The sequence below is a fragment of the Marmota flaviventris genome, chromosome 2 (genome assembly GCF_047511675.1).
Source record: "Marmota flaviventris isolate mMarFla1 chromosome 2, mMarFla1.hap1, whole genome shotgun sequence".
Taxonomy (NCBI): Eukaryota; Metazoa; Chordata; class Mammalia; order Rodentia; family Sciuridae; genus Marmota; species Marmota flaviventris.
The window spans coordinates 37,350,194-37,367,260 of record NC_092499.1 but is presented as its reverse complement, the minus strand read 5'-3'; the positions used below and the strand labels follow the sequence as shown (position 1 = coordinate 37,367,260).

Sequence of the window (17,067 nt, the reverse complement as noted above, 5' to 3'; positions counted from 1 at the left end):
TGCGCCACCATGCTGACTAGTGTGGATCTTAAATGTCTGCAAAAGGCCCACATGTTAAAGGCCTAGTCCCTAGCTTGGTGCTTTTCGGAAGTGGTGGAAACTAAGAGGTGGGGCCTAGTAGGAGGTCTTCTGATCACTGGGGATGTGCTCTTGAAGGAGGCGGTTGGAACTCAGGCTCTTTCCTTTCCTCTCTTTTTCTTTTCCCATTCAGGAGATGAGAAGCTTTATTTCACCATGCTCTCCCTTCCATGAACTACCTCACCACAGACCCAAAGCAACAAGGCCAATTGATCATGGAAACCTCCAAAACTGTGAGCCAAAATAAATCTTCTTTACTTATACTTTTATCACCCCAGGTATTTGGTATAGTAACAAAAAGCTGATTAACACAGCATGGTAGGAGAGACTACACACACACACACACACATGCTCACAAGCAAGCATACACTAAGAAAAGCTGGGTTGAATGCAGAAAACTATAGAGCAGTTGTTCTCAAACTTTAGTGTGTGTCAGAATTGCTAGAAGAAGCTGTTAAAACAGATTTCTGGGCTCCACCTCCAGAGTTTCTGATTTAGTAGGTGAAGTGGGATATTTAAGAAGGATTTCCCTACATTTCCTAGCTTTGAACTCCTGGACTTAAGTGATCTTCCCATCTTAGTCTTCTGAGTGCTAGGACTCCAGGCATGTACCACTGCACTGAACTTGAATTTATATATCTAATAAATTCCCAGGAAATGTTGGTGCTGATGGCCTAGAGACAATACTTTGAGAAATATTGTCTTAATAATCTTCATCTACCAGCTCTTTCCTAAAACCTAAGGCTGGGGCCAGTTAATTTTCAAAACTGAGGACCAATCAATGAGGTGAAGAGAGAACCTACATTTTGGGAGCAAATTTTTGCCACATGTACGTCAAATATAGCACTAATCTCCAGGATATATAAAGAACTCAAAAAATTTAACACCAAAAAACCCCAAACAACCCAATCAATAAATGGGCTAAGGAGCTGAACAGACACTTCTCAGAAAAAGATATGCAATCACTCAACAATATATGGAAAAATATTCAACAACTCTAGTAATTAGAGAAATGCAAATCGAAACTACTCTAAGATTTCATATCATGCCTGTCAGAATGGCAGTTATCAAGAATACAAACAATAATAAGTGTTGGCGAGGATGTGGGGGAAAAGGCATACTCATACATTGCTGGAGGAACCGCAAATTAATGCAACCAATCTGGAAAGCAATATGGAGATTCCTTAGAAAACTTGGAATGGAACCACCATTTGACCCAGCTATTCTACTCCTTGGTATATACCCAAAGGACTTAAAATCAACATACTACAAGGACACAACCACATCAATGTTTATAGCAGCTCAATTCACAATAGCTAAACTGTGGAACCAACCTAGATGCCCTTCAATAGATGAATGGATAAAGAAACTGTTGTGGGGCTGGGTTGTGGCTCAGAGGTAGAGCACTTTCCTAGCATATGCAAGGTCCTGGGTTTTATCCTCAACACCACATAAAAATAAAATGGAGATATTGTGTCCAACTACAACTAAAAATATATATTAAAAAAGAAACTGTTGTATGTATTCACAATTGAATATTACTCAGCATTGAGAGAATAAAATTATGGCATTTGCAGGTAAATGGATGGAGTTGGAGAATATCATGCTAAGGAAAGTAAGCCAATCCCAAAAAACCAAAGGCCACATGTTCTCTCTGATAAGTGGATGCTGATCCATATGGGGGCAGGGCATGGGAAAAATGGAGGAACTTTGGGCAAAGGGGAGGGAGGGAAGGGGTGGGGGTATGGGGGCAGGAAAGATGGTGGAATGAGATGGACATCATTAAACTAGGTACATGTATGACTGCACATTTGGTGTGATGTTACATTGTATGCAACCAGAGAAATGAAAAGTTGTGCTTCAATTGTGTACAATGAATCGAAATGCATTTTGCTGCATAGATACCTAATTAAAATATAAAAAAAATTGAGGACCTTTGGGGCTAAGAGAAACCTAGTGTCCTCAGAAGGCATGGAATAGCTTTTAAACTCTTGGAGTTCTATTCTAGTAGAGACCCCATTTAAACAGCTTTGGACAGGTTTAAACATCTCCTTGGCTAATTCCTAGTATCTCTATTCCAACTCCTACTGGGGGATGATAGCTCTAAGAGGTGTTAGGGGATTAGGCTGAAAATATAGGTCATTCACTAGCCATCTGGGAACCATGATGAGTGGGAGAGAGGAAGAGGGGCAGAGACACAGGAAAAAGGTGAGAAGAAGCAGAGGGCTTGTGAGGGCAGTTACAAAAGTGTATCGGATAGACTGGTGATTAGATTTCAGTGTCCTTTGGTGGCCTGGAAGGAGGAGCAGAGTTTCCTGTTCTCTCTTCTTCTGCATCTTCTTCCAAGCTGGGCTACCTGTCTGGGGCTGGGTTATTAAGAATGGGAGAGACTGAGAATCGGATGGCCAAGTCCTGGAGATTCCTCATGGGGAAAGCTGCAATTTTTGTGAGGGGCATAAGGCCATTTAGGGTTAAGGTGGACAAGGAACAGAAATATGAGTATACTTGAAAAAGGGAAGCAGACCCAACAGGTGAAAATGGGCTTGGGAGAATCTGTACTTCCCACAGACATGGATGCGGGGCTCAGAGCCTTAGAAGTTGGGCTGCTGGGAGCTTGTCTGGCCCTCCTTCCCAGGCCCAGGCTTTGAGGGTAGAGGGCTGAGAGTTGTATTCACATAGAGGGGTAGTGGTTGAGGCCATTGTGGGAATGAAGCATACATGAGTCGGACCATCAGTGATCAGCTTTGTAGGGGTAGATGGTCCCTCTCCTTTGAGAATAGGCATGCCTGCCCTCTCCTCTGTCTCTCTCCACTCCAATCCCCCACCCCATGCCAATGAGATATGCAAATTATTCCCTTATCTTATTGGCTGAGGCCTAAGGACCAAAGATGAGCTCAGAGAGCTGGCCTTTTAAGAGTGCCCTTTGGGCTCTGTGCCTATAGCCCCATAGTTCTGAACACAGAGGCACCAGGCCCTGCTCCATGGGTCCTCCAATCTCTGGGGAAGCTGTGCCTGTCTGGCTCTGACACTGACCATATCATCTCTTGCCATCCCTAAAGTAAGTATGTCTGGGTACTTGGGTGTCAGACTTCTCACCTGTAGTTCCTTCCTCAGACACCTGCTATTCCTGTTGTCAGTTTTCTAGAATCCTCAAATTTCTTCACCCTACCCCACCCCTGTACTGGCTACCATCATATCAGAGAGATATTCTTCCCCACTTACCTCTTCTCTGCACATCCTGTTCTCTCTGGACACTGATTCAGGTCTCACCATCTCCTTCCGGTCAAAGACCAGTTCCTTCAATTGTGTCTTTGTTTTCAACTCCTCTGTGCACTCAGGGCAAAGAGCTCCATAGAGAATACAGAACCTTTTTCTGAGATAAAAAAAGAGGTCTTGTCCTTCCTTTCACCTCTGTAGGTATGGTCTGGGGATCTGAGATGTGACCGAGAAGAGAATTATCTAGGCTTGGGGCATCAAGAGGGAGCCAAAATCTAAGGGGATGAACACTCCTTGCTCTGCTCATTCTGAGGGTGGGAGTGGAGCTGTTGGAATTGGGAGCTGGGCAAAAGCTGGGACTTTCAGGCTGGGAAGGATCTCTGAAAGGCAGAGGTTCCCCAAGTGCACACGTGCTCTGTGGTTGGTAACAGACAAGAGAGAGTTATTTGGTGTCATAAGTTTGGGACACTCTGTGTTGAAGTTGAACAGATGGTTTGCTAAAGGACTTCTCAGATTAATTGCTCTTCTGCAAGAGGTAGGGATAGGAGGCAGCCTTTCTAAAATTATTTGAGCATAGACCTCTTCTTGGGTACTTCTTAGAGTTTGTGTTTAACAGAACACTCTTTGGGAGATGTTATAAAGTCTAACTGCCCTCATTGGAAAAAAAAAAAAAAAAGGAGAGTGGGTCAGAAAAGCACAGGCAATCTGCTCAATATAGCAGATTTGAATCAAAGGGGTGAAATTCAGAGTTGGTGGGTTCTCCCTTGGAGAGATTGGTTTTGAGGAAAGATGGTGGCCACTCAGTTCAGATCTTTCTAGAACTAGTTCTAGGACTTTTATTTTTCTCTCAGAAAGTCTCTTTTTTTTCTATAACAGGGAATCAATGACTAATCCATAGAACAAATGAGCACCAAGAGTCTTCCTGAGACACTGTTCTGAGTGCCTTGAAAGACAGATAAGATAGAGATGTAACAGCACGGTATCCTTACATCTTAAGATTCACAGCACACATGCCTTCCCACTGTCCTAAAACACACACACACATTCAGTCACAGTTAATTAAGCACAATTTTTTAATTGCTTGGAAATGGAATGCTGTCTCTTGAGATGACAGGGCCTCTCAGTATGTCTCTGCACTAGGGTTGGGAAAACTGCATATTACTCTTGTTTTTCATTAATTCCAGAGTCTCCTGTGGGGTGAGAGTCCTCTTCTTCCATCAGGTCTTCAATTGCTTGCCCCTGTCAGGAACCCATGCTAACTGAAAGGTTGCCTCCGGGTCTGGAGGAACAGGACTGCACCATTAATTTGGTTTTTCAGAACTCTGGCTCCAGCACATTTGAACTTTGGAGGAAGAGGGTTTGGTAAAAGAGGATGACAGGCAGCCTCCATGTACTCCAGACCTCTCTTTCTTGCAGGTGCACATCTCCTAGCCCAGACACAGAATGGCACTGTCCCCCAGCCCCCTGGCCATGGAATATGTCAATGACTTTGACTTGATGAAGTTTGAGGTAAAGCGGGAGCCCCCGGAGGGACGATCAGTGGCCTCAACAGCCTCACTGGGCTCCACACCTTACAGCTCAGTGCCTCCTTCACCAACCTTCAGTGAGTCAGGCGTGGTGGGGGCCACTGAGGGCCCCCGGGCAGGCCTGGAGGAGCTGTACTGGCTGGCCACCCTGCAGCAGCAGCTGGATTCTGGGGAAGCGCTGGGGCTGAGTCCTGATGAGGCTGTGGAGTTGCTGCAGGGTCAGGGCCCAGTCCCTGTTGAGGGGCCCCATGGCTACTACCCAGAGAACCTAGAGGAAACAGGAGCCCAGCATGCCCAGGTGAGTGACTAGTAGGCTGGTCTGAGGGGAGGCAGGCTGAAGGAGGCGGTCCAAGAGAGGGAGAGTTCCTGGAGAGGGTTTTGGACTGGGGAAAGAGGGCAGGAAAAGGGAAGAAGGACTCTTAAAAGAAATCAGAGAAAACTACGTTTTTTTCAAAAGGAAGAGAAACGAATAGACTGAATCAGAAGGAACAGGGATAAGTTAGAAAAGGCCCCCAGAGAGGGATTACAGGGGAGTAAATAGATGCCCCATGTGGAATGGAGCCGGGTTAAGACAGTGGTTGAGGTTGGCCTTTCCAAGGCTTTGTGCTTTCCCTATGCCCAACCTTCTCAGGAAGGATTGGAACTCATCCTATTAATTATAGACACAGATGGGGGTATTGAGGGCATTAGGGCATAATCTAAATCTTTTGAGGGTCACCGGGTTGCGGTCTTCAGGACACGGAAACGTGGCTTGTTGGAGGGGAGGGGACTGTCTGGGCACGGGTCCCTGGCACACAACTGGACCTGAAGTGGGATGCTGCGAGGGGCACCGAGTGTAGCTGAGCTTGCCTGACAGTGGGAGGCGGGGCCTGCTCTGCAGGGTGTGCCGAGGGGTGCGAGTCGGGTGTCTAGGACCTGTGGGTCTGGACTGAGATAGATTCTGTTAGAAAAGGGGGCATTCAGGTAAAAGTGGGAACCGGGGGGTCGAAGCCTTCTCGACAGTGGGGCTAACCCAGCGTTCCAACCTGTGGATGGAGCAGGGTGGGACCCACAGCCGAACAGGTCCCTGCATTGTTCCTCCTCAGCTGGCCGAGCGGTTTTCGGACGCAGCACTGGTATCCATGTCTGTGCGGGAGCTAAACCGGCAGCTGCGCGGCTGCGGGCGCGACGAGGCGCTTCGGCTGAAGCAGAGGCGCCGCACGCTGAAGAACCGCGGTTACGCGCAAACCTGTCGCTCCAAGCGGCTGCAGCAGCGGCGCGGGCTGGAGGCGGAGCGCGCCCGCCTGGCTGCTCAGTTAGACGCGCTGCGGGCGGAGGTAGCTCGCCTGTCTCGGGAGCGCGACCTCTACAAGGCTCGCTGTGACCGGTTGACATCTAGTGGCCCCGGGCCCGGGGACCACACCCACCTCCTCCTCTGAGCAGCTGGGGCAGGGCGTGGACCGTGGAGGTGGCTGAGTTGGAGATTAGCAGCCAGCCAACCCCTGTCCACTGGTCCCATCCACTCCCCGTATAACCACACAAATAACCCCAAACATTCTGGACCTTCAAGGGATGCCCGAAGTTAGTCTGGCCATTTTCTGGGAGAGGTAACTCCTCCACTCATACACCTCCGCAGGTCATAAACCTTATCCTTCATGAGTAGCAAGCATACTGAGCTCTGCAGGGGCCAATGACAGGCACTGAAGGTGCAGGTGTGGAGGATGGCTGGGTGGCACAGTGAATGGAAGGAGAGGGAGTGGTACATTTCCCCCCTCAGTTCTTAATTCAAGGTTTTCAACTTGTAGTGCATTAAGACTACAATTAGCAATGAGGCTGTTTTTTTTTCACTTGAAGGACTGTAACCTCCCCATTTTAGGCCTACTGCAGTTTCAAGATTTAATAATTCTCAACAGCAAGACTAGGAACTCTACCCAATATGTTTTTCCTTGCCCAACCCAGTGGCCTGCAGGGTCCAGAGCAGTACAGGTCTGAGAAGTAAACCCTGGGAGTGGTTTGGTGTCAGCTGGGAAAGAGCCCTTGGTGCTAATCACTGCTCTGCCATAGGAGCCCTCTGTCACCTTGAGCTAATCAATTGTTCCCTGGGACTTAGACACTTCATCTAATTTTCACTTAGATTGGATGACTTCTGGCACTTTTTCAGTTTTGGCACCTCATCCATGAGGGACTCCCAATGGTGTCCCCAAGAGGTCCCTAAGACAAGCTTACAGAAAGCCCTCCTGTCCTGCTTCAGCTTCCTGGCTGCAGCCTAAGCTGTGGGAGAGCAACCCAGGAGAGGAAGCATGCACTGGGAAACAGGCACTGGGCCTCTGCTACTTCCTCCAAGCTGCCTCAGTCTCCAGACCTACCTAGGGTGTCCCTGCTACTTCCTGCCTCTGAGGGCTGAGGTGAGACTTCCCAGGATGACGGGGAGCTGAGTGCAGCTTTTATGAATTAAACTTGAAGCCCAGGTGGAATTCTAATGTTACTGGCTAAATGTTCTTGCAATTTAAGAAATGTTCGTTCTCTATCCCTGTTTCATGTTACTATTTTGTGCATCTGTGTGTATATCAGAAAGAGGGTGGGAGAAACCACCTGGAACTGAGTGGCACATCTCAGTATTGAAGGGCTAATGAAAATGGGGTAGAGGGGCGGGAATTGGTCCAGATGGAGCCTCTACCTTCCACCACCGCCACCACAAAAGCCCAGGAGCAGCAGTGGTCTAGCTAGGCTTGCCTGTGGTTATCCTCAAGGTCTCACAGTTGCCATGGTAACCCCTCCAGTTCTGCAGCATATGGGGAGGGCCAGTGGGGCCTCTGGGCAGAGCAGAGGCATTGAGCTGGGAGCAGCCACCTCATCAGCCACAGTTGTCTGTCCTCTAAGGGACATAATAAATGGGAGAAGCGGTTGGGTATGGGGGAAGTGGCTCCCATATGTCTCTCTTCCTTTCTGCCCCCTCTATCCACCCCCTCCCCAGCTGTCTCTTCTCTTCCCCTCACAGTTCTTGTTCCCTCTCCTCCTCTAGCCCAACTCATCCCTCCTCCACTCAGGAGCCTGCAACAGGAGTCCTTTCCTCCATCCCCCCTTAGAATTTCTCTTCTCCCTTCCCTACCTTTGGCTAATGGCTATCCTCTCTGGCTCTCATACCCCTCTGAGGGCTCATGGGAGAGGTAACTCCTCTCCTCCATCCTCTTCCACACTTCTAGTTGAAAGGAGGGGCTTGGGTGGAGAAGATCCCTCAGGAGCTCAGCTCTTCTTCCTTTACTCTGAATTTCACCTGTGTCCTTGCCTGCTCCCTGGAACTTTAATCCATACTCTCTGCTTCTCTTACAAACCTTTCTTACCTTCATTGCACAACAGGGCTGAGATACGCATCCACATATACCTGCGCATACAACTAGGTCTTATATACATACACCTGAGTCTCAAGGTGATAAAGCTGGATCAGAGGGCTATACCTCAAATAAAGTTTGCACATTGTAATGATGAAGAATGTGGGTGTTTTATAGTCAGCTGGGCCTGGACTCAAGCTCCAGTTCTACGAGTTTTTCTCTGGCCATGGGTAAGTTAAAAATCAAGCCTCACTTGGTTTGTCAGAAAAATGGGGGAAATGATGATAACTATTAGTGAAAATGAATGCATTTAAAGAAGCAAAGTTTGACACATGCTAAAGAATAAACTTTGCTGCTGTTGTTAATGTTATCATCAATAGTGCACAGCTGGGCTTTCTGAACCACTGAAGCCACATTCATGGAGGGCCAGGGATATGTGGTGCATGAAAGCACATACATTTACACACCCAGGAAAATCAGGTTGTGCATTCCTTAAATGCCCTCTCTACGCTCCGACTTCACTAACTGATCTGCTGCCCTCCTTCAGTCACCTCCCTAACAATCTTTCTTGACCCACCCCACAGCTGTGTGGAGGCAGGGGTTCAACCCTCAGGGACTCAGCATGCTTCTCTGTAGACAGCTGTAAGAAAGCATCAGCCTGCCCCTTCTTGACAGCCCCTTATTACCTCCCCATCTCCTATAACTAACCCCCACAGTGTCTGGACCCCTGTGCTTGGGAAGTAAGGGTGGGGGCTCCTTAGAGCCCACTGGCACATGATTGGGGTAAGACTGCAGAGACCATGCCTGCCTGGGGAGCTTTGGCTCAGATTTTGAAGGGTGCTGGCCCATATTTTCTATGGTTTGTGTGGGTACTGCAGACTACCCAATGAACATCCGAGACATGATAGGTAGAGATAGAGGTGCTAGGAGTGGTTCCTTTTATTAATGGCAGGAAAATCATGATTACTGAAGGAAGTCACTGAGGGACACAAACTAGAGGGTATGGGGCTTGGAAAGATGGGGGCAGGGCCCACCACTCACTTCCAGAACCCAGGGGGCACAGCTGGTTCAAGAGGCAGAGGCACTAGTCACTTGAGTCACATGGGTCAGGACAGGCACCTGGGAAGGTGTGGAATAGTCATAAGCCAAAGTAGTCTCCTTAGAAACCCCACTTTGCACATCCTTTGTGTGCACCCTTTTCGGGCCCCAGGACTCACTGAGAGGTGGAGGGTGTGTCGATCCGATGGGAGGCAGTCATGGGCTAGGGCTGGGAGTCGTGGCTGGCGTGCAGGGCCTGGGAGCCCCAGGGCTGATGCCCTGACTGGCGTAGTACTCCACCACCTGCCGGGGCACCTCAGCCAGGACGCACTTAGCCAGAGCAGACGGGGCAGCCTGGGATGGGGCGGAGACATGGTTAGGGGCTGGGTCAGATGAGTGAAGGACTGCGGAGTGGTCAGCTGGGCTCCAGCGCACTTCGCAGGACATCAAGCAGATGAGACATAGATGTCAGATCTGAGGGCAAGAGGAGCTGAGGAGCCCTTCCGCTGGAGGGGCACCGAGCACTCACATCCTTGAAGTCCCGGAAGGGCACGAATTGGACAATGTCGCGGGCTGCCGGCACCCCTCGGGGGCAGCGCAACGGACCATCGTCGCCGTCCAACAGCCGCATGTCAGAGAAGTCGGCATTGCCCACACCCACGATGATAATGGACATGGGCAGGCGGGAGGCGTGCACAATCGCTGTGCGGGTCTCAGCCATGTCACTCACCACTCCGTCCGTGAGCACCAGCAGCACTGAGTACTTCTGAGGGCAGATAGAGGGGGAAGAAAGGTCGTCTCTGTGTGCAAGGATGTTGACGCCTATCCCTAACCCAGGCCCTGGCTCTGGCGCCACCTGAGGACACACAGGGTACAGGCAGCACCTGCTTGTCTATTTTATCTCCTCACCGTGGCTTGGCCAGTGCTCTGTTCCCGCTGTGCAGGCCCAGCAACACGGTTGATGATGGGGGCGACGTTGGTGGGGCCATACAGCTGGATCTGTGGCAAGCACCGACGGTAGGAAGCAATGACCCCTGAGATCTCTGTGGGCAAAAAAAAGAGGTGTAACTAGCAGAGATTAGGAGGTGCCTCTGTTCTTGGGACCTGCCACCCCAATTTCCTCACTAGAACAGGAAGAAAGATGGGTAGTTTCCTGGGCTGAAAGAGTTGTGTGGGTAGACTCTGGGCTGTGGGAATGAGTCTTACCCAGTGAAGACAGGCCTTGGATGGGTGAAAGGGCACTGAGCCCATGGGATCGGAATCTGTGCTCTGGTGTGAGATGTACAGACATGTGCAGCAAGCATGTGTGGCAGGTAGGAGGTAGGTTGGTGGGACTTTCCCAGTTTACCTTCACATTCAGGATTTTCTGGGTCAAAGTTGATGGCAAAGTCATGGGACACCTGTGTGGATAAGGTGAGCACAATGAGGGGGTGAGTCTCCTTCCTGTCTGACACCCCCATATCCTCCCTTCCCCTACATCCAGCCTACCTCGAAGTTGGGGGGGATCCGGGCTCCAAAGCCAAAAGCTGGGAACCGCTTATCACTGGAGAGAAGAAAAGGCTGTGGGGCTCCTGGGGCAAGGCTGGCCTTCCTGTTCCTCCCCATCTCCCTCTTACCTGTCATAGTCCTGGCAGATGCCTCCCACTGCACGCAGGGCCTGCAGGTAGTGGTTGGGCTGGCGGGGACTGAGGCAGTGGAGGGACTGGCTGCTCCTTGGGTCCCCATTGGAGGCGGTGAAGTCGATGGCCACCTGGTGAGGATGAGGGTGAGGGTGAGGAAAGGATCATGCTGTAGCTATGAGAGCTGCCACAGAGGCTAGCCAGAACTAGAGTAGGACTGTAGGGAGGACTGAGATGAGTCTGGGGGACCACAGGTAGTCTCAGTGTGGTGAGTTAACATTTCTAAGACTCGTAAGAAGCATGAGTAGGGGCAGTGGGATTATGGGCTCATTGCAGACTTAGACTCTCCCTCTTATTTGTGCCCCCATTCCCTGGGCCTTTACCGTGAAGCTGATCTGGCAGCCGCCCATGATGTAATCCAGGAAGGTGTGCACCTTCTCCACCTGGCAGAAGGAGGAGAGAAAATGAGGTGGGGGCGTGGTCTTTTTGGGAAGAAGTTTGGATAGAGCTTCTGTGGGAAAGGTAGAGGGACCAGAGTTTTTGAGGTTGCAGTTGGGGGTAGGATGGGGCAGGGATTCCCAGTTCCCAGGAGCAGAGAAATGGTTAGTCTTTTGAAAAAAGGGAAGGGTTGAATCAGATTGTGGCAGGGGAAGGGGCAGAGGCAACACTTGAAACAAGAATTTACCGTGCACTGGGCCAGCACTACCGTCCCTGAGCTCTTGTAATTTTTCTTCTTGTCCCGATACTTGGGATTGATACAGTCCCACTGCATCTAGACCACATGCACCCCACAAACACAGGGTCATAAGTCCATCAGGTGGCCTCTCTTGCCCCTTTCCAGCAAAGCCTCCTAGAGCAAGATCCCCATGGCTCCATCCTTTGACCAAACCTGGGGACTTTCCACCCTCTCCACCTCCAGCCAATTATGGTGGTCTCTTCAGTGTCACCCTTAGGATTTTCCCAGGAATTTGGGTGGGATTCTGAGGTGGGGTAGGGTCTCTGTGGCACCTCCTGCCCAGGGTTTGCCGTCCCTTCCTGCATCTCCTGGAAAGTGCTGGTGAACTCGCCAATGAAGTCATGCTTTCCACTGGAGTCATAGTCATACACCAGGAACTGAAAAGGGAGGGGGAGAGGTGGGATCTGGGTTGGGGATGCTTTGTGGTGCTTTCTAGGTTGGGTGGGGGATTCAGGGTGGTAGGAGCTGCACAGTCTCTAGACCCACACAGATATTGACCGGCCCAGAGAGCTACCTGCTGAACTTGGTTCTTTAGCTCAATCTGGCAGGGACTTTGGCCTCTGATAAAAATCACACATGTGGGAAGCTTAACATCGAGCTGTGAACTGTTATTTATCCCACAGTGAGAAGTGCTTATCACATGGGGGAGAGGGAGGCGGCTTGCCACACTCGGTGGGGAAGGTCTCAGACAGCAGGCTGGACGTTCCAAGTAGGTTGTGCTTGCTTGGCTGGGGCTTCACCTTGAGGGGCCGGTGGACATCACAGCTGCACAGAGAGTGCAGGGACAGGCGGAATGGCTCCCAATTGGGGTTCAGGTTGTTTTTCACCACCTTGGAGAGACACCAGGGGAGGGAGCTCGTTACCTCCTTTCTCGGTTTCCTTGCTCTTCTCTCTGTCCCTCCCATTTCCATAGCTCTAGGCACCCACCTCAGTTCTCCAGACCAGCTGGTCACTTTGGTCCCCATTGGTCTTATAGATCTCCATGAAAGGGTCAGACTTGCTGAACAGGTCCTGGGGATGCAAGGTGAGGGCCCATGAGCTGATGAAGTTTGCAAGGAGGGACTGGAGGGTGCTAACACTGAGAAGGAAACAGGCCTGAGACTCTGGGATTTGTCTCCAGTGGGAGGTGTAGAGCTCTCTAACAGGGAACATAGGGGACTGGACTCTGGGGTTCCAACCTTGTTGTCCAGTTTGTGGGCTCTGAAGGTAAGTTGCACATAGTCGTTGGTACCAGATACCTCCTCTGCTACAATCTGAAGGAGGACACAGGTGGTAGGACTCCACCCACACCCTGCCGACCCAGGGCCACCCCATACCCTCCCGACTGGTGAACGTATTCCTGGACATGATATTCTTCTGGATGTTCATGCAGGGGCATTGACTACCTGGCCCAAGGGTGAGCACAGGTGACCTTGCCTACCGTGATAGTGGACTTGCCCGCTGTCTTCCCATTCTTCAGCAGTAGTGGCTTAGTGACTTTGGTTTGTGACACAATCTGGGGATGAAGGTAGAAGGAGACAGCAGTAATGCCTTCACCTGCTTTGGCCAGGGTATGAAGGGTAGAAGAATCAGTGCTCTCTGTGTGTCCACAAGGGCTGGCCCTTTGGCTAAGTTAGTGGTGGACTCAGTTTCTACAGCAGCCTTTAGAGGGAGGTACAGGCCTAAGACTTCGGAGGGTGAGGCAGGAGGATTGCAGGTTTGAATTTAACAGTCTTAGCAATTTAGCAAAAATCCTCAGCAACTCTGTGAGGCCCCCTCCTGTCAAAAAATAAACATAAAAAGGGCTGGGAATGTAGCTCAGTGGTAAAGCACCCCTGGGATCAACTCTAGTACCTCTCTCCTCCCAAAAAAAGAAGAAAGGCACAGAGGACTAGAGTGTAGTTCAGTGATACAGTGCTTCCTTGGTATGCATGAAGCCATAGATTTAATCCTCAGCACCAAAACAAACAAATAAAAAACAAAAGAGAAGGAAGCACTATAATATTCTCTCCTACAGGGAGAATGTTTACATGAGGAAATTAAGATTCAGAGAGGTTAAGTATCTTGCCCTAGACTGCACAGCCACTGAATGGCAGAGATGGGATCCAGGTCCAGAACTACACTCCAGTCCTCTGTGCCTTCCTCCTCCTCCTCCTCCTCCTCCTCCTCCTTCTTCGGCGGTGAGGGACACTGGAGTTGAACCCAGGGGTGCTTTACCACTGAGCTACATTCCCAGCCCTTTTTATTTTTATTTTATGACAGGGGGGTCTCACAGAGTTGCTGAGGATTTTGCTAAATTGCTGAGACTGGCCTCAAACCTGCAATCCTCCTGCCTCATCCTTCCAAGTCTTAGGCCTATGCCTCCCTCTAAAGGTTGCTGTAGAAACTGAGTCCACCACTAACTTAGTCAAAGGGCTGACTCTTGTGGACAGAGAGCACTGATTCTTCTACCCTTCATACCCTGGCCAAAGCAGGTGAAGGCATTACAGCTGTCTCCCTCCACCTTCATCCCCAGATCATGTCACAAACCAAACTAGCTCCAAAGCTAATGCTGTCCCTTAATTTGACTTCCAGAGACAAAAACTGATAAGAGTGGGGTGGGGTGAGCAGGAATGCAGACCTGGCCCAAGGTACACTCCATAGAGCCAAGGAAGGTGTCATTGCGGGGGCTGGTGGCTCCATCCTCAGCATCAAACACATGGAATTGCAGGGGCTGCTTCTCTTCAAAAAAGTACTCGAGGGCCAGGACCCGGGAGAAGACAGGACTGGAACAGGAGCGAAGCACCTCCGTGTGCTCCACCTGCAGTAGGAGGGGTTAGGGCTTTCTGAGAATGGAGGTTACTTTTCCCTGCCCTGGACAGCTCAGGTCATGCCAGCTCTCCTTGGGCCACCACATCCTCAACAACAAGCTCTTCTTTTCCTAGGTTGACCCCTAAGCTCAGGGGGCTGTTGAACCCTCAGCGCTCTGGGGCTCTCAAGGCCTTTGGGATCTCTTCCATCGCCTCTGGGGCAACATCAGAAACCTCTGGGACTCTGTGAACTAACTGTAAAATGGTTTGGGTTTGTCATGATGGCATACTCGTCTCCAAGGTTACCCACATGGCCTAGAAAAGGTCCCCTGAGCCCTTGCATTTCCCTACACTAGGCTTTCATTGCCCACAACCGCCCTCCCTCTTCCCAGATTAACCCAGAAGGTTAGTTAAGGAAAAATCCAAGCCCTCTCACCTCCACCCACTGCTCATCAGAGTAGAGCTTGAGCAGCACACAGGGGTGGGGCTTGGTGAGTGTGTCTCGGTCCAAGAGGCCCTGGCAGGACACGCGTAGCTCCACACGAGAGGCTCCCAGCGTCATGGCTGGGGGCTCAGGCACCCATCCCATCTCAGGGTCCGACATGTCTCTGTGGGGATGAGCAGATGGCTTGGACACTGGAAGGAGAACCAGAAGAGGAGGACTGTTCTCTGGGGACCCAGGACCCCCCCACCCACCTTGCCCTCCTTACTGAGGCCCTGGGGTCTCATGGACTTCCTGCTTTCCCTGCCTTCTGCCTGACTTCCCCAGAACTCTGAGCAGGGGAGGATGGAGGAGCAGAGCCTCTCCCTGTTGTGCTTCTGTCAGCTACCAGCCTAGGTATGTGCGGATGGGGCTGGAAAGTGTTGGGGGACGCAGCAGGGTTCCTGGCAGTCCTGGCTTCCAGGCCATCGATTGATCCATGCTGTCTGCTGGCTCAGCATCTTCTGCTATTTCCCGACTGGTGTTTGAGCCAGCACTGCACTCAGTCTTGGCATGAGCGAGCTGAACTGGGGCAAGGGGGTGGGCAGGGGCTGGAGAGGCCCCTGGAGGTCTGAAGAGAAAAGGTCTCAGGAATGAAGTCCGCAGTAGGCAGGAGGAGACAGGCTGGAAGGTGCTCTGCTGGGCTGTCCCTGTCCTCTCCCTACCCCCACTCACCTTCTGGCTGCCTGATGGGAAAGGAGGGGCAGTGGGCTTGGGAATTAGATTCAGGACCAGAGCTCTGCTGAAGGCTCCCCCAGGCTCCTGGCAGTGGCTCTCACTATGACAAAAATTGCAGCCCTCCCCCCTCCTCTGGTCTCACACTTCTTGGCAACACTGGCACTGTCTCTTAGCGACAGGGTTTTGGGGGAGCCACAGCCCCCTCCATGCTGCCCGTGGGATGCATGCGCTCCATCCTCCCCCAGCGCTGCTACAAAATCTTGGGCAGCAGCAGGCAGGGGTATGCCGGCCCGAGTTCATGGCCGGTCAGTCCATCTATCTGTGTCTGTCCAGGTCTCAAGGGTGAGACTGTCGGATCTCATGCCGTGCTTTCCCCGAGTGAGTGTGTGTTGGTGTGTCTGAGTGCCCCACCCTCTGTGTCTGCCCCTTTCTGTCATGTGTCCATCTCTGGGAGGGTGTGACAGTTTCTGTACCTCCTTCAAAACTGAGACCCTTCCCTGGTTGGTACCCATCTTCTCTCAATGTATCCTTGTAGGTATGTGAGTGAGGGTCTGGGCTGGGGTTTTCTGCCTTCTAGCTATGAGTCTCCCCACTCTTGTGGGTCTCCTGATTGATATAGGCAGGGACATTTGGTGGTGAGGGGATCAGGCAGGGTTGAGGGACCTCTCTGGGGGCCAGAGGAGATGTTGTTATGGAGACTGGGCCAGGTTGGGTAGGACCAGGGCTGCTCTAGGGAGAAAGGGTGGGCTCACCTGGGCTCTCAGTCGGGGGCTCTTCTCTCCGGCTCTCCTCTTCAGCCCTGGCCCTGACTCCCTTGCTGCTCCAGCCGCTGGCGCCGGCTCCGGCTCCAGCTCTGCTGCTATTTATGGGGCCTGGATGGGGAGGGATGGGGGGGCCGCAGCACAAGCTCCCCCCGCACAGACCGGTTGGGAGGGAGAAGAGGGGAGAGGCAGGGCCATTGCCTGAGAGGGAGCCACAGAACTGGGGAAGGAGGGCGGGCTGGGGGTGGCTCAGAGGCAGGACCCCCGCAGACACAGTGACACACGTCTTCCCCTTCACACCACACCCACACCCAGCATCACAGAGATGCACATGCCGCAGTGGTGCATGCACACACATCCACACACATCCACACAGAAAGAATGGCGACACGTGCACCCACGGCTCACACATATCTTGACACACACAGGCGCCAGTACGTAAACTCACTGTGACACCATGACAGTTACAGCCCCACCCATACACAGTGTGAAACACACCCAGTCTCAGTGCTTTCAACAGTATTACACTTGTTAAGGATATTTGCAGTCACATATCAAAGAACACTGGGCTTTACTTGTCACACACATATATATAGGTTCACTCACACCAACCCAGGATACAACAGGATGTTGATTTCACGTGCTGTTTAAAAACCACCACACACCACGCAGACCCTCATGGCTTTAAGAATGATGTCCAGTTTCCTAGCCACCTTTTTATAAGGAGAAACAGGAAACGGACATGATTGGTTAGGACACAGACTCACATCCTGGGCATGAAGCCCTTGGAGGACAGGGCTGCACAGTGGGGGCATGTGCTAAAGGACTGATACCCAAGGCGTCTTCCTGGTGACACAG

The 17,067-nt window shown here is 51.3% G+C and overlaps 2 protein-coding genes across 18 annotated transcripts in view; one reads left to right on the top strand and one right to left on the bottom strand.

The window, feature by feature from the left end:
- Positions 1-17,067, top strand: part of Nrl (neural retina leucine zipper) — a 283,758-nt gene that overhangs the window by 21,653 nt on the left and 245,038 nt on the right. For 12 of the 16 annotated variants that reach the window (XR_011706580.1, XR_011706573.1, XR_011706571.1 and 9 more), the window contains exon 1: positions 14,773-15,127. Coding sequence is in view for 2 of the 16 variants with exons in the window: in XM_071607779.1 (XP_071463880.1) it covers positions 4,738-5,118; positions 5,906-6,238 (714 nt within the window). In the remaining 14 variants the exon portion in view is untranslated. Of the gene's footprint in view, positions 1-211; positions 312-4,710; positions 5,119-5,905; positions 7,573-14,772; positions 15,128-17,067 lie in introns of those variants that run through there. The other 4 variants (XM_071607779.1, XM_071607777.1, XR_011706581.1 and 1 more) reach the window with 2 other exon arrangements.
- On the bottom strand, positions 9,065-16,272 carry Cpne6 (copine 6). Of its 2 annotated transcripts, XM_027920109.3 has the most exons (17): positions 16,201-16,272; positions 14,726-14,897; positions 14,121-14,300; positions 12,942-13,016; positions 12,700-12,774; positions 12,449-12,532; positions 12,262-12,351; positions 11,794-11,898; positions 11,471-11,557; positions 11,169-11,228; positions 10,783-10,916; positions 10,655-10,709; positions 10,515-10,566; positions 10,076-10,209; positions 9,696-9,932; positions 9,346-9,520; positions 9,065-9,247 (listed from the first exon to the last, which is right to left on the bottom strand). In XM_027920109.3, exons 2-16 carry the CDS (start codon positions 14,891-14,893, stop codon positions 9,383-9,385), a joined length of 1,674 nt encoding a protein of 557 aa, XP_027775910.1. In that variant the 5' UTR covers positions 14,894-14,897; positions 16,201-16,272; the 3' UTR covers positions 9,065-9,247; positions 9,346-9,382. The 2 variants fall into 2 exon arrangements, with proteins under 2 accessions (XP_027775910.1, XP_071463874.1); XM_071607773.1 differs by lacking the exon at positions 16,201-16,272 and having other exon boundaries at positions 14,726-14,981.

Excerpts from the sequence above, each read along its gene's own strand:
- Cpne6 (XM_027920109.3), bottom strand. The coding sequence starts at position 14,893 with ATGTCGGACCCTGAGATGGGATGGGTGCCTGAGCCCCCAGCCATGACG. Across the intron at positions 11,899-12,261 it reads ATGTCCACCGGCCCCTCAAG|TTCCTGGTGTATGACTATGA; the intron begins GTGAAGCCCCAG and ends CTCCCTTTTCAG. Across the intron at positions 10,917-11,168 it reads GCTGCCAGATCAGCTTCACG|GTGGCCATCGACTTCACCGC; the intron begins GTAAAGGCCCAG and ends CATCCTCACCAG.